The sequence below is a fragment of the Epinephelus fuscoguttatus genome, linkage group LG9 (genome assembly GCF_011397635.1).
Source record: "Epinephelus fuscoguttatus linkage group LG9, E.fuscoguttatus.final_Chr_v1".
NCBI classification, from domain to species: domain Eukaryota; kingdom Metazoa; phylum Chordata; class Actinopteri; order Perciformes; family Serranidae; genus Epinephelus; species Epinephelus fuscoguttatus.
Window position 1 is genome coordinate 931,789 of NC_064760.1, and position 24,961 is coordinate 956,749.

Sequence of the window (24,961 nt, forward strand, 5' to 3'; positions counted from 1 at the left end):
GAAACACACCGGGCTACACAGCCTCTCTACCTGAGCAGCTGAAGCTGCGGCTCACACCCTCGACACACAGATGGTGCTTCTGCATGCCAGCCACACGTGTGCGCAACTGTGAGAAATAAATATGTGAGGTGTACGCTGCTTTTCTATCTTTTTTCCCTTTTCTTTCTTTCTGTCGGCGACATACACTCCTAACACAGGACGGGTTGTTTTAATTGACTGAGTTGATCATTAAGCCATAGTGATGCGCGGATCGGCTCTGATAGCACCTGAATCAGCATGTACGCATCAACCATCCAGCCGTTACAACATGATTGAGCTAGCAAAGCAGTTTTGTGTTGCTATGTGTGGTATTTATTCAGTTTTGGGAAATCACGATGTCTAGAAAGCATCAGTGGCTGCAGCTGACAGGGACAGCTAACACTAGCAGCAAAGCTAACATCAGGATCGTCATCCGTTAAAAGCCTCCCATTGTCGGATACGACATGAAACTACACCAGTTAGCTCAATCATGTTGTAACTAAGACATCCGCTGGAGAAAATATTTTTTTCACGGGCCACTTTGGGAGTTTAGTGAGTTATTACAGACACGGCTAACGGCTAACAGCTAACGGTTAGCCCAGCTAATCTACGATAACCATGTTATTAATTACACACAGAGAAAATACTAATGTTTGTTCAGTCATTGTGTTTATAGACTTTACAAACATCAGATTAGTCTAAACGGTGATATAGTGACGTGAAAAATGTGATATATACATATATATAGCTAAACTCAGCAGGTAAACAACAAGGCGATTCCCATTTACACAGTGCTAAGAGTGCTGGACCGGAAGTGTCGCACAAAAAAACAGAAGCTGGCTGCGTTCTGTTTTGCCTCCGTGTTTCCGTGAAAAATAAGGTGGATATGCAGCAAATTTTAATTCAGTTACAGCGCTAATTACTTAGCAATAGAAAGTGTTAAAGGCCCTTTTGAGGCCCCCCTCCTCACTGGGGCCCATGCCCCTGGTGTGCAGCGCCCCTGGTGTGCAGAAATGTGTAATGCCAACATTTATTCAAGTGACTGAATTTATTGAACTGGTTGTTCCTGCAGAGGAGACTCGCTGAGTGAAGGTGAACTCTGAGGACTCTACGGTCGGTGCAAGTTTACAAATTAGAAAGTCTTGTTAACGGAGCTTTTGTAGGATCTAAATTCCTCCAGAATAACTTCAAACAACTCGACATGTTTCACTCCCCGACTCAAGGACACGAGACTGGAAGTTAAAAAACCTTTCACTAATCTTCATCGATCCTGGAGGCAACGCTCTTCCTCCATCAGATGTGACGGCTGAGTGTGGAGATGAAACACACTGTAAACTGAACGTAATGTCTGATCTCAGATCTGACAGACGAGACGGTGAACAGACACACAAAAAAAAGATTCTTAAAAAATGTGTTTCATGTTTTTAACCGCAGAAAAAAAAATCGCCACAAGCTGAAACCAAAATGCCCAAAGCAAAGAAAATAATAACCTAAGAAGGAGAGTGGAGAGGACGAGCTGGATGGAGGAAGAGATGGAGGAAGAGATGGAGGAAGCGTGAATCCATGAACACACGGATCGACGATGAATCCAGCAGCCACATTACTTCACAGACTAAACCTTTTCCAGTGTTTCTCAGATGAAACATTAATGCTGCCAGTGAGGAGGCTCACCAACACCTTCCCAAAATCTGCTGCTGAAAAACTACTTTTCCTGAAATGGGATTTAAATCCTGCTCCACTCTGCACTCTGAAGACAATACAACTCAAAAACACCAGTTTGGATGGAGTGTGAGTGTGAGAGGTCACTGGTTTGACTGGAAACTAACAAAACAAAGTGTAGCTGAATAAAAACTTCAGTCATCAACAAAAACACAAATCACTGATTAGCATACAGTTGGAGCCGTGCGGTGCAGAGGCTGGACTGTAAGTCCCAGCTGGTGGCTACAGATGTCGTGCTGGACACGGTGTACTGAAAAGTACAGTTTAAAGACTCTGGCATGGAGACTGGGCCGTCTCTCCGCAGCTCCAGGTGTCGTGCTGGACACGGTGGACTTGATAAGGTGTATTTTAAATGCTGCGGCGTGGAGCTCCAGCTGGTGGCTACAGGCGTCATTCTGGAGACAGTTGACTGAGCGTACCTCTTGGGGGCTCGAAGGGAGCATCGTGGCGTTGTAGGTTCCTGAAACCTACATCCGGCAGCCAGTGCCCTCTTTAAGGTCTTAAGCACAGCCACCTCTGCCTTGAGGTTCCTCCCTGGGCCCATGGATTGGGAGCACTGCCCGTCACAGAGGCAGCTGCACAACACCGGGAGGGTAACGTGGCCTCATGATGGGAGGCGGGCGACCGTGCACCAGGTGGTCCGTGCAGCAGGGTTTGAGAAACACTGTGTTTACTGTAGCTCTGCCACCTGAGAGGGGGGAGGTTCTAAACTCGGGTGGACAGAGCGAACCATGCACCCGGCGGTGAGCTCTGTCATGGGACAGCTGGGACAGATGGGGCTTCTTAGCACCTTTTTGTTTTTAGCTCCTTTATCCATCTCACTGACCTCTGACACATGACGGACTGAGTTAAGTTTGTCTGTCTGGATCGTGACTAAATAACTGCAACTCATTTGGCAGAATAAATGTTGCCACTGTAGTATATAGATACAGCGACACTCTCTGGGGGAACATGAAAGCTCCACACAGGAGAAACATGGCTGACTGGCCGGTGGGTTCAAACCAGGAACCCTCTTGCTGTGAACTGACAGTGCTAACCGCTGCACCACCGTGCCTTCACCTCCTCATCGATAATGTTGAAATGATCCAAATGGAAAAGTAACGACATAGTCCATCATCGGGGGGGGGGGTTATTCAAAGAAGAAAAAGAAATCAAGATAATTAGCAGTTAACCATCAGAACAAACTGTCGTCTCACATCCTTTAAAGACATTTGTGTTTTCCTTTCCTGCTCTCCATCCTCACATGACATCTCCTTATCGCCGAACCCCAGAGTCTCTTAAGACGAAGCAAGTATCCGATAGAGTCAAAATAAGTTGGCGATAAGGCCTTCAGAAGATTCCAGAGGGAAGAGGACTCTAAACAAGCTGATAGTGAGTGAATGTCCTGGAGTCGACTCTTCTTCTGTCCTCACTCTGCTAATCCTCACAGGTATGCCAACACAAATCACCGAGGACACTCCGACGAGGTGGCGCCACTGCTCAGCGCTCTACAGCTTGTGATGGGAGTTCACTGAGCGCCGGCATTCACATTAAACATGCTCTGAGTGTTTCACATGAAGCGTCTGAGTTCACAGCTCCAACAGGTCAGAATGAGGAGGCGCTTTGATCAGAGTCAGACGTCTTCATCGAGTCGCCTGCAAACAAAAGTCCTCTCTAAAGAAAAGGATTTAATCTGATGGAAGATGAGTCTTTCTGCTCCGCAGCGCTGTGGGCAAACCACAGAGTGAACCTTTTCTTCTTCTACTCTTATAGAAGAGGAAATCTTATCGGGGTGTCAACAGGATGTGATCAGGTCAGCTGTTCCAGTAAAAAGAGAAACAGCTTCATGGTACTGAAAACACAGAGTTAACCCCAAAATGACCTCCTGACTTCAAATCCTGCTTCGGAGCACAGACCTCTGTTTGGTACAACGTTATTAAGAAACAGCTGATCGTTCCTGTTCATGTTTTGTCCCCTAGTTTAGATACTATTTTGTTTGTTTGTTTGTTTGTTTGTTTTGGCTGACGTGACTCTGCTCATACGTCTCGTGTTGTTCAGCGTCAGACTCGTCCAGCAGAGACGAGGCTGATCAGCTGTGAGTCTGAACCTCAGAGCTGTCATCACCTCTGATAAAAGGCTTCGTCTTCCTTCCTGTTTCACATGCTCACATTAACACACGCACACGCACACACACACACACACACACACACACAGACGTACCGTTACAGGGGCAGACGCTCTCCCAGGTGTGCTGCGGGGTGATGTAAGCGGCTCTGGCGGTGGTGAAATGGCTCAGTCTCTCTGCTGTCAGTCTGACGGCGTTCCTGCAGCCTCGCGGTGGGCAGCCGGCGCCCAGACAGCCGTTGTGACTCACCCTGAGGATGCTGAGGCCCAGAGAGTCCTCGATGTCCGATATAATGCCTACATCAAAGAGTTCAGATTCAGACCTTCAAAGAGACTCTTCACCTGTCAGACGCACCTGACTCACTCTGCGTCCACACTAACAGCTGCTGAGAGGAGACGGACCTGATGCTCACGTCTCTGCGTCGCAGCCTTCCCATTCAGAGCTGATTACTAACGTGATTTAACAAAGCAAAGGTTTAAATGGCTCAGTGTGTGTCTGAAATGCTCACCTGCCAGTCTGCTGGTCGGCAGAGACTGGACTCGTCCGCTCTGAGGCCTCCAGATCAGCAGCGCCTCCAGGACCCGGGTCTCAGGGAGCTGCTGCAGGCTGGCCAGGTGGAGCTCTTGTCGGGGTAAACCCAGAGCCTGGCCCAGGCTGCGCTGCAGGCCTCTCCAGTGGTCGCCAAGAAAGTCCTCCGGGGACAGTCCCACCAGCTGCAGTGTCAGGCCAGAGTCCAGCGTCCTCTGGTCAGCTGCCCACACGTGAACTTTGACCCCGGTCCAGACACTGAACTTCCCATCTGTCACGCTGACGTTGAGGGAGTAGGAGCCCTCCTTCAGGTTTTCATCCGCCCAGATTTTTCCATCAGTCAGGTCGACGGAGAAGCGTCCTTCGTCTGGACTCTCTGACACCAGCTTGTAGGTCAGGACGTCCTGCAGGTCCTGGTCGGAGGCGTGGAGCCGGCCGATGACCCGGTTGGCAAACAGGCCGCCAGAGGAGGTGATGAAGACCTCCAGAGGTACGACAGAGGGAGGATACTTGCTCTGCTCGGTGACGTTGATGTTGACCACGCAGATGGAAGAGAGGGGAGGGTGGCCACTGTCCGTCACCTGATGGAAACACGCACAGCACAAAGATCAGACCGCCGTTACATCACAGAACAAATCACAGACGTTCAGTTCATGTTTGGTTTCCAAGGAGCGTTATCAACGGCTGCAGATCAAAAAACATCTGGACACATGTGGCCTACACCCAACAAGGTCCAGACTGAACCATAAGGATTCTAGACGCCAGTTTTCATACGATGAGCAGTTAATGAATTTGAATGTTATTAAATTCACAGCAGTGAACTTCCTTCATAATACGACCTGGTGATCATGATCCCTGAAGGACGACACTCACCTGTCTGTACACCTGTGAGGGGAACATGCAGTGTGACCTCAGCTCCACTCTGACCCACAGTACAGGTAATCATCTGCACCCTGAAGTCACAGCTGATTTTTTAAAGCTCATTTTGATGAATCAAAAGCAGCACTGTGGAGTCAGCTGTTTGGCTCCTGACACACACGACATGAAACCGGACTTCCTCTTGTGTTTCCCAGTGTGACTGCAGCATCAGCAACACAGCAGCTGAGGCCGGGCGTCTGTGTCAGCTCAGTGTGTCAGCGTTTAATCACTGAAGCAGAATTACATGAAGCTCTTTGTGGTTTCTTCAGCAGACTGACGACATGTTCAGCAACACATGATAACAGATTTATTTTCTTCCTCTCACTGAGTGAAGACAGTGCAGGACTGAAGAGCTGAACAGATCAAAGGTTTGATATGTCACTGTCAGAAACACTGAGTGAGTTCTCCATTATCCGTCTGTGTCTGTTCAACCTCCTTAATGATCTGTGTCTGGACTCTAAGTGGGCGGAGTCTGTGATAGAAGTGGGTGGGGTTAAAAAATCAAAAGTGGGTTTGGCCTTATCAGAAGTTATTTTAAGTCTGAAATTTCTCTACATTCATTACTTATCAGAAAAAGTATTTCCAGAGCTTCAGACAAAACAAATCACCAGTTCAGATACTGACACATTTACTGGTTTGACACATGTGCTCATTAAAGTTCATTATCTGTGCTGGATACTGGTGTCATCAGAGTAAACGGCTCAACTCACCTGTATCTTGAGCTGATGATGAGGTTTGACCTTCTTTCTGAGAGGAGCCGAGAGCGACAGCAGGCCGCCCTGGTCCACGTGGAAACGGCGGTCCTCGTTGCCGCTGACGATGTGGATGGAGAAAGGCGGGCCGTTCCTGGGCGTGTCTCTGTCCGTCACCACGAGCTGGAGGATCCCGGTGCCGACTGACTCGCCCTCCTGCAGGACACCAGACTCGTCAGCTCTTCAACTTCAAGTGTTTGTGTTGTTTGACTTTATTTTATTTCCAGTTTAATGAAGCAGCGCTGAAATAAATCCAACCTTCATTAAACAGAGATTCAACTTACAGTCATTAAGGAGTTTGTAGTGCTGTTGAATTTTAATGTCTGTGTAATGTTCTTAATTTATTTATAAAAAGTTGAGAATGAACTCAAAAGTAGACCCAAAAAGAACTGAAAAGTCTCAGTTTTTCACTCTTGTCATAAAAACAGTTGTTTTTTTTAACTGAGTCGTAGAAAAAAGGTGATTTTGGTGAAATATCATTAGTCTAAGATCAGAGCAGTTTCCCTTTTTTTCCTGACGGAAGTGTTCGTCGCACATGATGTGTCCAAGGACCATCTGAAATTACAAAATCCAACGATCACCTCTTATTTGTTACACAGTTCCTGGCTGTGATGAGCACCATGCATCCAGACCTGCAGATTCATAAGGCACGTTTTCTTATAAAATATTTTCTTTAAAATGATTTATTTATTTTTTGTAATTTTTAAAAAGAAGGAAATAAATGGAAAATTATCCAATCTAAATTTTCTTGCCCTTTGTAACCCCTAAGCCAAAATAAAAAACATAAGTCCGTCCCCAGTGCTTCAAAAGTTGTTCTCCTCCTTTTTCCAACAGTGTGGTTCATCAATAAAGAACTTCCTGGCAGCTCTCTGCGTTAACGTGAAGAGCCACCATGAGGAGTTTGGAGACGGTCCCTTGGTGCCACAGGACAGTAACTCTGACTATAAAATAATGAAGACACTGGAAGAGTTCACTGTGATTGATCACCTCTCCAAAACCTTCCTGAGAGGCTCCGTCTGCTGACTCTCACAGTGAGCTGACATTAATAGAATAAAGGTGGGTTATCAATCTAAACACTCGCCGCGTGCGTTTGGAGACGGGCGCCAATTTGGAGTTAATGGACTAAAACATGCAACTCTGGTTTGGTCTCTCAAATTTCAATCAGAGAAAGAAGAATACAAAGAACAGCTTCATCAGAGTGTGAGAGACGAACCAGTCGTACTTTAGGAGTGTGTGTGTTCAAGTGTGTGTGTGTGTTGGGGTCAGTGGTTTGATTCCAGGTTAGTGGTTCAAGCAGGAAGAGATTCAGCAGCTGGATCCAGTGTCAGACTGAAGCGGAAACTCCTCCTTCTCTTCACCACAGTGTCTCCATTAAAACCAGAGCTCCCAGTGAGGAGTCATTGAGTCCTCTGCAGCTGTTCAGATGTTCAGACCATCAGCGCTGATTCAGCAGGTGAGAGGAGGTCGTTATGAACACCTGTACTGTGACATCACCACACAGGAAGTGAAGCATCCAGAATGGCTGCCTGGTGGGCGGAGTCACACAACCACAGGGCGGGGATTTTAGTTTTTTTAATAAATCTATCTTTTGAGCATATTTCTGTCGACACTGGATTTTTTTGGACGTGTGGAGTTGGACAGAATTGATTGGCCGTGGTTATCGTCTGCACAGAGGCATCAACGCCTCAGTGCTGTCTGAATCTTTTGTGAACAAAAGGTGACAGATGAGTTTACAGAGTTAAATGCTGTTAACTTGTGCAGTGAAACACGCTGACATGGATTATTCACGTCACTGTTCAACATGCTGCAGTGAAGACAAACCTCAGTCAGCGTTTTACAAATCGAGCAATGAACCTACAGTTATGTGATTTATCTCTGAGGACGTTCTGTGTGGACGCTGAATCACCTGTCCATCTGCTGCTTTCACTCAAACACTGCGACAGCCGCACAGCTCGCCGACACCTCACACAGCAGATGTGCTGCTCATAAAGAAGGTGTCAAACTGTGACAAACAGTCAGGCGAAGGCATGTAATGTCTACAGGAGAGACGACGCCACGGCCGCCGCTGCTGACCTGCATCACCTGTCTGAAAGAATGACAGCTCTCTTCTCCAGACTCAACAACATCCATCTGCTCCAGGCACCCAGAGCTCTCTGCACCAGGCCGCGCCGGCCGCCGACGTCAGCAGATGGGAAGATCTCTCAGAGTTGGGACTCATCAGCTCTCAGCGCAGGTTCTGGCTGGCGAAGCAGCGATTCTGTGAGTTAATGTGAGTTTGAGAGCTGCAGCAGGCGGAGTGATGAAGAGCTGGCACACCAAACTCTAATCATCATCAGCCAGCAACAGCCAAGTGAAACATTGCTGTCATGCTGCTGCCAGAGGCATGAAGGCACACGCTCCGCCACACAAATATGTACTCACAGGCATGTGAGTAACTGTTTCACACACACACACACACACACACACACACACACACACACACACACACACGCACACACACACACACACACATCATGACAGATGATCTTCCCGCCTCTTTGATCCCAACGTCACTCAGAGAGAGTTTCTGTGTTTCTCTCTGCTGAGTTTTAATGAGCAGCTCTGACAGGTCAGCACGTTCTGACCGCAGCGTGTTGGAGGAGGAGGAGGAGGAGGAGGAGGAGGAGGAGGAGGAGTTACAATGACACACGGAGACAATGTGTTGATGAAGAGTGACACATCTGTAATTATATTCAATCGTTAAAACATCTGTCTTGATTAACACCTTGTGCGGCCGTCAGGAGCAGAGCAGGAGGATGTTCACTGATCACCTGACGGCGTTTTTGGGAGAAACCTTCAGACTCACATGTTTCTGAATATATTCATGTAAAAGTCAGTTAATACTTCGCTGTCGTTGTTTCACACATGAGTGCGACTGTCACTTCCTCCCTCGGGCAGCAGAAGTTCATTTGCAGGAGCTGATGAACACTCCATTCTTTCCACAGAGTTTTGGGTGATTTTTTTTCACACAGTGCTCGTTGACTTTTGTTGCTGCAGTGTTTCTGCTGTGCGTGTGTGTGTGTGTGTGTGTGTGTGTGTGTGTGTGTGTGTGTGTCAGCATGGAGCTCCAGGCTGTGAACATGGCTGCTCTCTGAACACAAAACCAATGCTGTTTTTTCCGACCTCAACACACTGCCTATGGTGTCCCACAGGGGTCAAACACAGGCAGCTCAAATAAAGGCAGAACAGAAGTGCACTCCTGGTTCTGTTTGCAGGGATGAAACATCCTCGATAATGTTATTCAGGAAACGGAGCAACATGTTCACGGCCTCCTGCTGCTGTCTGCTGTTTACCAACCTGTGACATCAGTCCATCACCTGGTACTAACAGGTTTTCCCGTGTTGAAATAACCTGCGTATATGTGCACTGACATGGTGTAAGAAGAACCCTGGAGATGTTGTGGCTGTTCGTACCTGCAGCAGCAGACTGTGGTTGACCTGAGAGAAGACAGGCGGGTTGTCGTTGACGTCTGTGACGGTGATGGTGATGAGGACGGCAGAGGACAGAGGAGGGTCTCCTTCATCTGCTGCCTGCACCGTCAGAGAGTAATGAGGGATCTGCAGACGACACACAGCTTCTTATTTCTCATGTTTGAATAATTCATCTTCACACCTGTTTTTGTCTTTGTTCACTTTGACCCGTCTGACAGAGACACACTGACCTCCTCTCTGTCCAGCGCCGTGCGGACACTGATCTCTCCACTGCGAGGGTGAATTGTGAACTGCTGCAGAGGGTCTCCGCTCACGATGGAGTAACGCAGCAGGTTGTTGATGGGCCCGTCCTGATCGGTGGCTGTGACCTGGAGATAAGCAGAGAGAAGGGAGGGGACAGAAACGTCTCTTTAGTCTCGCCTCGTCCTGAAGGATGCAAGGAGTCAAACTAAGGATCCTCAGACTGTATCAACAGTTGAATGAATTCAATCCAACAGAGCAACAACCAGACCAAACAGCTGTGGAGGCTCCCTGAGAGGAGGCGCTCACTGAGGAGGACTGCACACCTTCAGGGGCTTTTTCTATCTGTGTCCTCACATCTGTCTCTTTCTCGTGAATCAACATCTTTTATCTGCAACTACAAAGCTTTGATCTCGCTGTGATGAAAGATTCATTTCTGATGAGTTATAAATTGAAAATTCTTGTAAGCAGTGAAACAGGATGAAACTCTTTGGTTCATTTATTTTACAGCAGACTCTGCGCTCAGTGACAAACACACACACGACTCATTGTGTTGAAATTAAACTATGTTTATTGCTTTAACTCGTAACGATGAATCCTTCAGTGTGTCGGCTGACGGACGAACCTCTGCCTCCGTCTGTGGAAACAGTTCAAACATTTCACACTGCGACATGTTGCAGTTACAGGGTGAGAGCGCGGAGATGGAAACAGCCGACGGAGGAAGAAAAATGTCAAATATGAAACCATACGATTACAGACTCATCATGCAGCAGAGGTGCGACCATCAGAGTCACTGAGCTGTGTTATTACTGCGTTATCTCTGCTGCAGGCCTGACAGACGGCGGCTGACATGTGTGTGTGTGTGTGTGTGTGTGTGTGTGTGTGTGTGTGTGTGTGTGTGTGTTTACACATGCACACAGTCAACAGGCTGCCAGATCGTCTCGTACAGAGATGTTGTTGCTGTGTGTGTGTTATTATCAGTATAAGTGAATTTTCAGGAGCTGATTCTGTTTGTGTGTCTTCTCTTTTTTTTCTGTTACCTGAGTCATCAGTCGGCCGCCAGCTGTCAGACGCTGTCATGTTACACACACATACACACACGTGTGTTCTCAGTGTGTTTGTGAAATGAGACAATGAAAACAAAGCACAGCAGAAAGAGACAGACAACAGAGATGTTTCCTTCAGTTCAGCTGAACCTGAACCAAATTTACAGCTACATTTAATTTGGTGAATCAATTAAAGATTATTGATGCTTTTGTTTATGATGTGTGTGTGTGTGTGTGTGTGTGTGTGTGTGTGTGTGCTGAAGGACTCCTAACAAAGTCATCGTATCAGTGTAACCTTCACTGTCCTCCCCGAGCTCAAATTGGTTTGATTTTATGTGAAGTAGCTGAACTGACATTTGTCACTGTGACATAAATTTCAAAGTTTCCTACATCATCAAGCTGTGCTGACTGCGTCACATTACATAGAGAAACCTCTGCGTCTCTGTCTGCTCTTACCTTCATCACCAGGCCTCCAGGCGTCAGGTCCTCTGACACCTCTGCACTGTAGTCGCCTCGTCCGAACACCGGCGTGTTGTCGTTCAGGTCAGTCACGTTGATGATAACCGTGGTGATGTCACTGAGGGACGACTTTCCACGACTTCCCTCCACAGACAGGTAGTACTCCCGCGAAACTTCAAAGTCCAGCGGGGCGCTGAGGGTCAGGAGGCCTGAAAGAGCAGAGGGAGAAGAGGAAATGATGAAGAACAGACTCAACCTGTTTCTACACAAACATCAGAAATTTAATTTTAAATCAGCTCCGGCTGAACGTCAGATTGTTTCCACTTCGAACACCTTTGGTTCATTTTAAGTCAAACAGCGAGCAGAAAACATTTTGATTCAACATGTTTATGTACAGGAACAGGAAGCTAGGCTGCGACTTATCACAAATATTGATCGGCATTTAAAGTTGCCAGTAGCGCTGAATGTGCATCACGCCCCCCACGCACAAAAGGATTTTTTTTGTGTGGGCAAATACTGGTGCAGAGAGGTGACGACCAGTTCATTACTGGGCAAATACTGGTGCAGAGAGGTGACGACCAGTTCATTACTGGGCAAATACTGGTGCAGAGAGGTGACGACCAGTTCATTACTGGGCAGATACTGGTGCAGAGAGGTGACAACCAGTTCATTACTGGGCAAATACTGGTGCAGAGAGGTGACAACCAGTTCATTACTGGGCAGATACTGGTGCAGAGAGGTGACGACCAGTTCATTACTGGGCAGATACTGGTGCAGAGAGGTGACGACCAGTTCATTACTGGGCAGATACTGGTGCAGAGAGGTGACAACCAGTTCACGACATCTGTGATAACAAACTTGAACATGAGTTTTCTTTGAGCCTAAAACATGTCAGACTGCAGGTCTGTGAACAGCACCGCGCTGCGTTCAGAGTTGTGATGCGATCTGACAGGATTGATTGGAGGTGATGAAATGTGTTAAAGAGTTCGCTCTGATATGAAACATCCAGCTCAGAGTTCACAAACTGGACGACGCTGCTCTGTTCACCTTCTGAGCCCAACGCTGAGGGAGTCATAAAACATGTCTGGATTTGTTCTGTGTAGTTCTGCAGCCTCTTCACTCGCGCTGGGTCCATCATTACAGATACATGTGGAACGGCTCAACACTCGTTGGTTTTAAATTCAGGTCGAGATCTCAACCAGAGCTGATTCACGCTGTAGTGTGAGGACAGAGACACACTCACAGGTTTAACTTAAAGATCTTTGTTGATATACACTCACTGGCCACTTTATTAGGTACACCTGTTCAATTAACACAAATAGTTAATCAGCCAATCAGGTGTCAGCAGCTCATTAACATTTAGTCATGTAGACATGGTGAAGACGAGCTGCTGAAGTTCAAACGGAGCATCAGAATGATGAAGAAAGGTGATTGAAGTGACTTTGAACGTGGCATGGTTGTTGGTGCCAGACGGGCTGGTCTGAGTATTTACTGGGATTTTCAGCACAACCATCTCTAGGGTTTACAGAGGATGGTCCCAAAAAGAGAAAATATCCAGTGAGCCAAAATGCCTTGTTGATGCCAGAGGTCAGAGGAGAATGGCCAGACTGGTTCAAGATGATAGAAAGGCAACAGGAAGTCAAATAAGCACTGGTTCCAACCAAGGTCTGCAGAAGAGCATCTCTGAAGCAACAACACCTTGTCCAACCTTGAAGCAGATGGGCTACAGCAGCAGAAGACCACACCAGGTGCCACTCCTGTCAGCTAACAACAGGAAACTGAGGCTACAATTCACACGGGTTTTCTCACCAAAACTGGACAATAGAAGATTGGAAAAACCACATTCAGATGGAAGCATGGATCCATCCTGCCTTGTATCAACGCTTCAGGCTGCTGCTGCTGCTGCTGGTGGTGTAATGGTGTGGGGGAGATTTTCTTAGTACCAACTGAGCATGGTTTAAACACCACAGCCTACCTGAGTATTGCTGCTGAGCGTGTCCATCCCTTTATGACCACAGTGTACCCATCTTCTGATGGCTACTTCCAGCAGGATAACGCACCATGTCACAAAGCTCACATCATCTCAAACATGACAATGAGTTCACTGTACTCCAATGGCCTCCACAGTCACCAGATCTCAGTCCAATAGAGCACCTTTGGGATGTGCTGGAACGGGAGATTCTCATCATGGATCAACTGTGTGATGTCATCATGTCAATATGGACCAACATCTCTGAGGAATGTTTCAGCACCTTGTTGAGTCTGTGACACCAAGAATTAAAAAGGGGGTCCAACCTGGTACCAGCAAGGTGTACCTAATAAAGTGGCCGCTGAGTGTATTTCTCTTATAAAATCTGTGTCAGATTCATGTGGATAAATATGAGAGGACATCTTGTACCTGAGTTCAGTTGTTCAGAATGTTTGTAAGATAACTGACTGAGATGATTCGACTATTAAAATATTTGCAAGTTAATTATTTAATGTTTAATTTCTGATTAATGTTTCAACTCCGGATTCTTCTCTTCTCTTCTCTTCTCTTCTCTTCTCTTCTCTTCTCTTCTCTTCTCTTCTCTTCAGCTGGCAGTATGTCATCATGTCCAGGAGGAACTACACAGCAGCCCCTCAGTAAGGAGGCCCTGTAGATGGAGCCAGCAGAGGAGCAGACAGCAGGAGGTGAGCAGGTGTGTGTGTTACAGTGCAGGAGGTTTGCAGGAGGTCGATGATCAGAGAGCAGCGACTCAATAACAGACAAGAAAAAGTGGACATGACACATTTTATCCCCTGAAGCACTCTGACGCCTCATTTAATGGCGGCCGTAAATTGCGGTTAAACTTCACATGTGGATGACAGATGACACGTGCAGACAAGCAGCCATCTGTGCAGAGATTTATGTCAGAGGAAAGGTTAAAGTCGCCGACAGCAGCCAGAGTTCGCCACATGTGTCCCATGATGCACACACACAGACTCAGGGTGAGAATTATCATCCACGGCAGCTTGCTGGTCGCACAAGAACATTCATTTTACACCCTGTCTGTCACTCTGCGTTATAAACGTCCTGCATCTCAATGTGAGGTGCGTTCAAGCAGAGCAGCACGGTTTACATACAGAGCGGACGCTGACAGTTGAGACGTGTTGTCGAGAAGCAGCGGCGAGGATGGAAATGTAGGAAAAGGTCTGTGGAAGAATTATGGTCATGATGAGTCACTGAAGCAGCAAAGTGAAGCCAACACAGACGTGACTTTGGCTGAGAGGTCACAGCGTCGCTGTCTGTCACTGCTTCTGTTGCATCTTGTCTTGATGCTTCTGATCTTCTTATGTGCTATACCACGCTGCAGAAATAAACTCGCCTCTCTGTCTGATTCTCAGTCTTCTTCCTTTGGTAATAAAATCCTGACTCTCTCGTACACTTCCCTCCAAATCACTCAAACTGCCGACAAACCCAATCTAAACATGTAATTTGTGTGGTGATGATCCTGCCGCTGTGTGTTTGCAGACAGCAGAGCGTAACATGTTTATTACACTCATCAGGTCTGAGGAGAATCATTATACGTGTCTGTCGAGTCTCATCCAGCAGAGACACGCAGCCCGACCGCACTTCATTACAACCACACTAAACAGGATCCAACAACAACCATGTGACACCTCCAGGTCTCAACAGGTACAGAACGCCAGCTTGTACATGCCTACACACACACACACACACACACACTGATCTCTCTCAGGGTAAAGATATTTGTTCAACCAGTTGTTTTCTTTCCTCTCAACGTCTCATCACAGAGACGATCTGCGGTCTGCTCATTCATTCATTCAGTCATTCATTCATTCATTCATTCATGCACAGATTTAATAACCAGGAGGTTTGATGATAGTTACAGATTATAACTGGTCCCTGTTTACGAGGCTGTGATGTCACCATGATCTCTGGGTGTGTTCGTCCACTGTGGACAGGTCAGTAAACTGACCAGGGACACGTTTACACTTTTCATTGTGCCTCATGTGATCACAGTCTGTTCAGGTTTATCTGTGTCTCTGTGAAGTCACATGTTTGTCAGCTGTAACACTTCAGACTGGGAGACAGTGTTTTATAAAGCTATACATGTATTCTATCTCTGGTCACAGTGATTCACAGTGATCGGAGCTAAAGAGGGTAAATTTACAAAGAAAAGAACTTTTATCATTTTTGTTTCTTTGGATAAGTTCAGTAACAGTCAGAGCCTCTGCAGACATTTCCAAAGAAGCAGGAGCACTGGGAACAGCAGCTGTAAAACTCCACAGATCTACATTTAGACAAAGTCTGCATTAACTGAAGTCACAGGGAGCTGCACTGTACCAAAGCATCAGGTGACAAAGTCTCACACAGCTGTGCAGAATAATCACGGTCTCATTCATCTGGTCGTACCATCACTTCATTTATTTACATACTTTTTGGCTTTTCTGTGTAATCATTTTATCAGCTGTTTTATATCGCATGTTTTAGAGCTGTATATTTTTTCATTTTCATCATCATCATCATCATCATCATCATCATCACCTCTGAGGTCTGTCTGATGAATCTTCCCTTCATGCTTAATTTACATCGTCTTAACTTCTGACATTGAGCCTCATCTCACTCACCCGCATCATGTTTCACTTCAGTCTGAGCAGTGAAACTTTTTCTGTGTGTCCTTAATGAATCTAAAATGTGTTCATCATGTGTCCTGACGAGACGTCACTCTGTGTCACTGTGGTGTCTCAGATGGGATGACAGTTAACTTCCAGCCTCAGAGACAGGTGGACAGTGGGACACGTCCCTGTGTAAACCCCGTCCATCTGTGACAAACTGTGCTGCGTCCCTGATCCAGGACCAGTGTCAGATTTATTGTCCACGTCCTCGGAGAGATTTCAGGGATGATGCAGAGCCTCCATAATTGATCTCATCATTTTGAACCATCAGAAACAAATTAATTATGAGGAGACGTCTCAACGAGCTGCTGAGTCACTCTTTCATACAGCCGACAGAAAAAAAACCCTATTGATTAAAAATGAAGCAAAAAACAAAGAAAACTTTACTGACTTTACTGATTAAGTTTCAGATGAATGCACGTCGTCTCCACCCGTGACTTTTGTTCCTTTGTTTCTGAGGAAAGGCTGAAAATGTTAAACAGATGGTTTGTTTATGAGTTAGTTAAACCAAACCTCCACACAGTCCCTGTAAATAAATAAATGAAAGACGTGTGTCACTGCTGCAGACAGAGGTCTTCACTTAACACTGCTCCGTCTCTGCAGCACAAAGACATGAATATCTTTTAATCTGGCGCCACATGACAAGAGACTGAGGTATTCTCTTTAACCTACAACTACCAGAATGCACTGCTCCGCACCGCACAGTTAAACAGGAAGCTAAATGTGTTTCTGAAAATGTTTTTGACCAGCGCTGCTTCGTCTCAGTCTTTGAGTCTGGAGACAGAGAGCGGGGGGGCGTCTGTCTCTGTCCAAACTTAAGAAGTGATGGGATTGTTTTGTTGTTGTGGACACACGTGTTCACACACCTCTACAGCCTGTGTCCTCCGAGTGCGACAACAACTGTGGTCCGTGCAGCAACACACACAGTACAGTTCCTTTTGTTACAGATGACCCAGGTTTTCCTTCACACCAAGTCTCACACTCTCATTGGCTGCAGCTCGCTGACAGTCCCCAACAGGTGCAAACACGTATCCTGTTAGAGACCTGCGATGTGTCTGCGAGGCGTCACTGAACCTCTCAGCTCTGTGAACACACAGCACTCAAGTGTCGAGTCAGTTTGTCTCTGATCTGAGGATTCTGTAGAGGAGCTGCACAAACTGTCAGCGAGTACAAACCAGAGCTGAAGTCATATAGTTAGAAACAGACACAACTCAACACCAGAGGTCGACTCACTGAGCAGCTGACTGAGTCTGCTTTGAGGACTGAGTCTGCTGTGAGGACTGAGTCTGATGTGAGGACTGAGTCTGATGTGAGGACTGAGTCTGATGTGAGGACTGAGTCTGCTGAGAGGACTGAGTCTGCTGTGAGGACTGAGTCTGCTGTGAGGACTGAGTCTGATGTGAGGACTGAGTCTGCTGAGAGGACTGAGTCTGCTGAGAGGACTGAGTCTGATGTGAGGACTGAGTCTGATGTGAGGACTGAGTCTGCTGAGAGGACTGAGTCTGCTGAGAGGACTGAGTCTGATGTGAGGACTGAGTCTGCTGAGAGGACTGAGTCTTTAATATCAAACTGTGGAAACACGCCTCAGCTGAGCCTTTAACACCGTCACAGGCTCTGTTAGAAACTTCACACTTTCCTTCCTCTAGTTTAACTTTAATAAAAACACTTTTCTGCCAACACATGTTTGAGTTTCTCAGTGACCTCTGCAGGTCTGATATTTTCCTGCAGGTGTCCGTCCGTCCGCCCAGCACATCCTGATCGCCACGTCTCCACTTCTCAAACTTTAAAAACGTTCTGCTCTCCACAAATAATGAAAACTAACGCAGTGGACAGTGATCAATGAGAGCGCTCCTTCTGACCAGCTGCCCTTCAATGATTGATCAGCAGGAAGCCCTGAGACGGTCCCACAGCTCCAGAGGGGCGACCACAGCTCACACTCACACTCTGCAAGTTTTAAACAGCAGCAGACGAAAACACAGAAACAAATACTCAACAAATAACTGCTGAACTTCTGATGAGGAGCTCAAACTCTGTGACTCTACTGGATGTAACAAATTAAACAGCACACTCACACACACACTCACACACTCACACACACACACAGAGACATATTTCCACAGGACGTGGAAGTCGTCTTCCTCCTGATGAATAAACTGACCTTTAAAATCACCACACTTCCTCTTTAAAGAAACACAGTGATGCATCATGGGAAACTCGCTCTCATCTGTTTAGGTAATTTGTGTGGGACAGAGGGACAAAAACTTTTCCTACCTGTCCGTGAGTCCAGCAGGAAGCGTCCGTCCTCGTTGCCGGACACGATGCGGTAGAAGACAGGATCCGGCCCTCCTCCGTCCCTCGTCAGCGCGGAGACGCTCAGCACCTCCGACCCCACCGCTAAGGACTCTGGGAGCTGAGCCGTGTACTCTGAGCTCAGGAAGACAGGCTGGTAGTCGTCCAAGGAGACCACGTCCACCGTCACCGTGGCAACAGAGTAGAGGTGACGAGGCAGGCCACGATCAGTGGCCTTCACCTTCAGCTCAAAGGTGGGCGGCGTGTCAGGGGTCAGAGGTCGCTCCAGACGCAGGATCCCTGAAAACTCGTCCAGAGAGAAGTAGCCGCTGTCACCCGCCAGGAGGGAGTACTTGACCTCGGAGTTTATACCTGCAGGACGAGAAGACGCAGAGACATGAATCAACGAGTTACTCTGACGTGTTTCAGTCATGTGACCTGACATACGTGCTGCTGCACGGCGCCTCCATCCTTTCCACCCAGAGGGGAAATAAATTAGCCAAGAATTTCCTACCGTTCCTAAAACCCACATCAGGATCCTGTCAGGGTGTGTCCGCCATTTAACGTGAAGACGTGATGTGGAAGCACAGAGACGACAAACAACAACAACATCATGTAACTTTTTACTGCACCATCAGAAGAAAGAAAGAAACTTTTATACACGCGCCAAAAAACTGATTATAATAACCATCCTCATCCTCGTCTCCAGGAGATGAAGCTGTTTCCACTCACACTGCTGCTGCATTAAGTCCAACACGTGCACAGTGTTCACACGTGCACGTGGACTATGACACTGACTGTCAGTGTCTTTAGAGGCACGAACATTATTTATATAAAACTCTAGACATGATGCTGTTTGGTTTGATGTTGTTTTAGTGCCACTGGAGGAAGAAAAAAATCAAACCAAATAAAAATGGAGCTCAGGGCTGTGATAAGTTTAAAGTTATAAACTCAGGAAAAGAACTCTCTGATTCTCTGAGATTGAAAAAGAAACATTTACAAGAAAAAACTTAAATATTTACAAATTTACAATAAAAAAATTCTGAGTCTTTGAGATCATTATGTCATAAAGTTGCATAAAAAAAGACTTGTTGATGTTTCTGATATTAAATTGGTCAATTTACAAAAAAATATGTCACAAATAAAAAAATCAAATATTCTTTTTTAACATTATGAAGTCTTAATTTGCATTACAAACGTGGATATTCTCAGATTAAAGTGGTGGAGAAAAAAAAAGAAATTCACAACAAAAAAAAAAAAAAAAAAAAAAAAAATATATATATATATATATATATATATATATATATCCAGAAATTACAAAGTTGTTAAACTGCATGAAAAAAACTGAATACTCTCTGAGGTTACAGAGGAACATTTACAAGGAACAAAACTCACAAATTTACCAAATAAAAAATTAAACAATATGTGAGATTATAAAATCTCTGAGATTAAACTGGGAAATTTACAATAAAACATGTTCATCTCTTTTGTCTGCAGAGATTAAGAGATGTTCTTTCAGATTAAATTGTTAAAATTACAAGACAAACAAATTTCCAAATTTTCAAGAAAACAACTCTGAGATTTAAGATATAAAGTAATAAATTTGAGTGATTTTTTTTTAAATATTGTCTGATATTACAGATTCATAAATTTATGAGAAAAAAAATATTTCAATCAAATATATTAATTTATTTAAATTCTCTGAGATTTAAAAGTCATAAATCTATGAGATGTGTTTTCCTGAGCATGGTGAAATATCTACTGTATATTCAGATAAAGTGACTCCGGCTGCACCGACACCTGTTTGGACACAAAAATTCAGACTATGACAGGAATGTTCCTTCATTCATTATTATAATCATTATTACTGAGTGAAGACGTGATGACAGTCATCACCTCCGTCTGGTTTGTCTCTCCACACCTCCTCCACACCTCCTCTCCTCCACACCTCCTCTCCTCCACAGCTCCTCTCCTCCACACCCCCTCTCCTCCACACCTCCTCCACACCTCCTCTCCTCCACACCCCCTCTCCTCCACACCTCCTCTCCTCCACACCCCCTCTCCTCCACACCCCCTCTCCTCCACACCTCCTCTCCTCCACACCCCCTCTCCTCCACACCTCCTCTCCTCCACAGCTCCTCTCCTCCACACCCCCTCTCCTCCACACCCCCTCTCCTCCACACCTCCTCTCCTCCACACCCCCTCTCCTCCACACCACCTCTCCACCACACCCCCACACCTCCACACCCCCTCTCCTCCTCACCCCCTCTCCTCCACACCTCCTCCACACCTCCTCTCCTCCACACCCCCTCTCCTCCACACCCCCTCTCCTCCACACCTCCTCTCCTCCACACCTCCTCTCCTCCACACCCCCTCTCCTCCACACCTCCTCTCCTCCACAGCTCGTCAGCTCTCAGCAGACAGTTTGTCTTTAAGAGTTGAGGAGCTTAACAATTGGGAGCTGCTGTTCTGGGATAATTACACAGACTAATGGGAGAGCTGATGATTAAAGGTCAACAGCTTCAACTCAAACAGAGCAAACAGGTGGTTCAACAAGTTGCACAGGGAGGACGCATCTCAGGGTTCAGCTCAGTGATTGGACAACAGATGGCGCTGCAGTTAAACATCCAAATATCAGATCCTTCATTCATTCACTGATGTTTCCTCTCAGCCCTGATGTGTTTCCTGACCTGTGAAACATTAGACGCAAAATGTTCTGAAAAATGATGAAACTGCTGCGACACCAGTTTCACTCTGAATGAATTCAGACATAAAGGCATCATGTTACACATCTGTCTGCATGTTTCACCGCAGATTATCAGGCCCCTGATCAGGTGCTGGGTGAACCCCAAACATTTTCTAATCCACACGTTAATGTACATTAAGCTGCTCTCACACGCGGCACCCACCCTGACAACAGCAGAGTCTTTTTTAAAGTAGCTGCTGTCACTGCGGTCCAGGGTGGCGATGACGGGCAGGAAGTGAAAGCTAGACAAGGACTCCTCTACGATAGGTGGAGATATGCCCCCTTTCAGCTTGTTAGTATTGGACCTTTTTCCTGTTGACCTATTACGTCACAGACCAAACAATGGACAAACAAGTTAGCTACGGTTAGCTAGCAGCTAACTGCTACCATGGTGGACAACTTTACAGCTCTGTACATTTGGTGCGTCCAAAAAGTCACAACTCTGGATGTAGATTTCTCCATGTTGTTACCGGCTTCTTCTTCTCTTACACATTTAATGCTATTGGACTTCCGGGTCAAAGCCCGGGGCGAAAACTGTGGAGCATGCTCAGAGCGCCTCGGCCAGTTTGGGTCTGATTGACTGTATACATGCAGGAGTCACATGATCTGGGTGTGTTAGTCCCACTGTGACACATTCACTGCAGGACCATTTCACTCACACTGACATGTTTACAGGGATTTATATAAATCTGTTTCCTCTGTCGTCATGGAAACTGAGTGAAACGACCAAAGAGTTGGACATGTTTGGACAGTTTACCATCTGAAGTTTGGTGGAAATGTTTCTGTTGGTCTCAGACATTGCTGCCACTGTGTTGTGCAACTCCAGTGTTGAGACAGCGACATCATCAGCTCCTCCATCTTGTCGTCTCCCTGCTTCATGATGCCGCGCCCTCTTTATTTAATTGACCAAAACCAGGTGGCCTCTGGCAGAAGTTCAACACAATGAAGTGTGTGTGTCCAAAACAAAATCTGTGTGTTTACGTGGGCGAAACTGCTTCATACCCCTACCACCATGTTTGAACGCAGCCAGAGAGCAAACAAAGCACCAAACTACAAAGAAAAGTGCCAGGACAGCATCCCCTGGAGCCCAGACAGAGGTCTGAGCCCCAAAGGTCCTTAGATACTAGAAACGCCCCTGTGTACATGTGTGGGGCCACTGAGTGGCCCCTGGCCCCCTGTCATAATGTAAAAGTGGCCCCTGGAACAAGGCAAGCTGAGTCTTTCTGATCTACTGAATCAATAGCATCCAGATTTGAGTGTGGGCCTGCTGAGACCTGCAGACTGTGTGTTCTTTGTTTAATGTGTTTTCAAAATAAAAATGAATAAAACATCCATGAAAACAAAAAAGTTCCTGAGTCACTGTGTTTGTGAGAAACTGTGAGAGGGCAAGCTGCTGCACATCTGAGGGAGTGGCCAACCTGTTCTCTGTGTGTGTGTGTGTGTGTGTGTGTGTGTGTGTGTGTGTGTGTGTGCCTGCGTGCGTGTGTTTGTTCATCTTTGCAGAGGCAGAATTTTTGTGTTTGTGGGCGTCTTTGTGCATTTTTATCGATTCTCATGTGTGAACTGAGACTGTTCAAGTGTGAATGTCTGTGTGTGTGTGTGTGTGTGTGTGTGTGTGTGTGTGTGTGTGTGTCTGTGTGTGTGTGCGTGTGTGTGTGTGTGTGTGTGTGTGTTTCAGACAAGGAAACTGTCTGTTTTACTTGTCTTTTATCAGACTCTGTTCCCTCCTGAAACCAGCCAACCATCGGAGGCAGCACATGAATAAAAGATTCAGACGCAGCAGTCGGACGTTTGGAACAGACTGAGTCAGTAACTTCAGATTTACTGCAACAAACACAAAGTGATTAAATAAACAACAGTGAGATCAAACTGTGCTCACACACACACACACACACTGAATGACGAGATCAGGAGGCAGGAGGAGTGACAGGGAGGAGACAAACAAAGTAAATCATGAGTTACACTAACGAAACGAGAGCAAGACAAACAAAGAACCGAAGGATGAAGACGGAGCTGATAGTTGGTGTGTTCATATCAACACGACTGAACCAGGAGCTTTGTTGTCATTGTCCAGTTTGGGAGACGCCCACATGTTGACTGGTTTGCAGGTGAGCGGTGGGAACATTCAAAGGTCAGTGATTTGATGATAAAACGATGATCAGTGCATCAAAATCTTTGTTCAGTATATGCGATTTATTTTCTCACTGTGCGACGACTTGAAACTTTTGGCGTCGTACACATGCCGTGATTTTTGCGGCCTCAGGTTTATTGTTTGTTAACATAGAAGCGTGGCAGGTGTGCTCACACACCAGAGCAACGCCATCATGGTGCCCACGCGTTCCCAAGCGCCTGTTTGTCAGGGCCTGATGGCTGCAGCCTGAGATAGAGTTTAACTTGGAACGTCACATGACGAGGACCAACCAATCACAGCTGTCAGACATCTTTCCTTCCTCAGTAAATATCAGTGTGTGATCAATATGGAGGGCAAGTTGATCATTGTTTACATCTGTCCCACAGACAAACAGGAAGTAGATCAGCTCTGACCTCAGGGCTTCAGGTAAACAGGCTGTGATTCAGTGCTGGTTATGGTCGCTGAGCAACTACAGATGCAACCGGCCGCCGCGCTCTTTAAAGTCGGCACACAGCGCCCGACTTCACGTTTCCCAGGCGGTTCAAGACGCAGCACGATGTATCTGTAGTGATCCATTATTAAACAAACAGCTCTCCTTCAGCCTCACAGCCGACGTGTTTCTAAACTGAAGCTTGAAACCAATCAGATTGTTTCCATCACACACACTGACGTTCTGTGGGATATTAGCGACAGTGTCCAGTGATGACATGCTGTCATAGTTCAACAGACTCAGTTCATACTGTTGAATAAAAATGATCCACGGCCTTTTTTTTTAAGTAGTTAATCACATTAGTTTAGAGCTCCTCACAGCCGCCTGCCTGTATGAGAGGAACAACATAACGGGGAGCTGGAGGCTCTGCTGCTCCGTCAGGGGAGAGCAGCCTCTCAGGAACTGCTGGTTTCTGTTTCCAAACCGCTTTAAAGTAAAATCCAACAATTCAGTGTTTCATCTCGCTGTATTTGCACTTTTGGTGCTGCGTCCGTAACTTTCATAGTTTCCTCCTGGGTGCTGCTTGTTTATAAAGTCCTGATGTCACCAAACACCCTGAACACAACAACATGAGGCGACACTAATAAACTCTGTGTCTGTGCAGGTAAACACACCTCCACACACTCACACTGGCTTATCAGTGATGATGATGATGAAGAGGGATCACTGCTGTTTGAGTCCGTGCATTATGTTGAGGAACATCCTGCAGAGTTTATCTGCAAGGGTTAAAGTCAGGGTGACACAGAGGAGAGGAATCAGGTGGGTGTTTCAGAAAGAAAAACTCTGTTGGGAACAGATTAGTCTGTATTGTGTAGAGGGTTAGTGATAGTACACACACACACACACACACACACACTCACACACTGTGTGTTATTAGGCTCTAGTAGAGTTAAGGTTGGCAGACTCAGGACTGAGGAGCTGTTGCAACATGTCCTGACCTGAGACAAACACAGACTGTTTCACCTGAACGCTCACAGCGACCAGCAGGACGTTTAAACAAGACAGCGCCCCCTGACTGTGGATGGTGGAGCTGCTGAATGGCTTTGTGGAGTTTGTTAGCTGCAGCGGTGGCTGTCAGCAGCTAGCTCCGCCTGTTAGCCGCGAGCAGCCACATCGTGAGGTCGTGTTGTGAAGACCTACCAGTGTCGGGGTCCTTGGCGTATATGACAGCGACGGGAGTTCGGACGGTGGTGTTGTCGAACACGGTGACCTCGTAGTGGCTGGAGGAGAAGTGAGGTGGGTTGTCGTTCATGTCCTGGACCATCAGCCGGATGTCCGCCTGACACGACCGCCCGCCGCCGTCCGTCGCCTTCGCTACCAGATTATACTCCACCTCCTTCTCCCGGTCCAACACAGCCAGTGTGAAGAGCTCGCCTGAGGAAACACGGA

The 24,961-nt window shown here is 46.5% G+C and overlaps 2 protein-coding genes across 2 annotated transcripts in view; one reads left to right on the forward strand and one right to left on the reverse strand.

Annotated features, from left to right (window-relative positions):
- LOC125894085 (uncharacterized) overlaps positions 1–24,961 on the forward strand; it is a 328,241-nt gene that overhangs the window by 77,610 nt on the left and 225,670 nt on the right. The window lies entirely within an intron of this gene.
- fat2 (FAT atypical cadherin 2) overlaps positions 1–24,961 on the reverse strand; it is a 119,376-nt gene that overhangs the window by 33,765 nt on the left and 60,650 nt on the right. Inside the window, exons 15-22 of the mRNA XM_049585213.1 lie at positions 24,713–24,946; positions 18,188–18,577; positions 11,252–11,463; positions 9,740–9,877; positions 9,492–9,635; positions 5,998–6,195; positions 4,350–4,950; positions 3,937–4,137 (exon numbers count right to left, since the gene is read on the reverse strand). Of these exons, the coding sequence (XP_049441170.1) occupies positions 3,937–4,137; positions 4,350–4,950; positions 5,998–6,195; positions 9,492–9,635; positions 9,740–9,877; positions 11,252–11,463; positions 18,188–18,577; positions 24,713–24,946 (2,118 nt within the window). The remainder of the gene's footprint in view (positions 1–3,936; positions 4,138–4,349; positions 4,951–5,997; positions 6,196–9,491; positions 9,636–9,739; positions 9,878–11,251; positions 11,464–18,187; positions 18,578–24,712; positions 24,947–24,961) is intronic.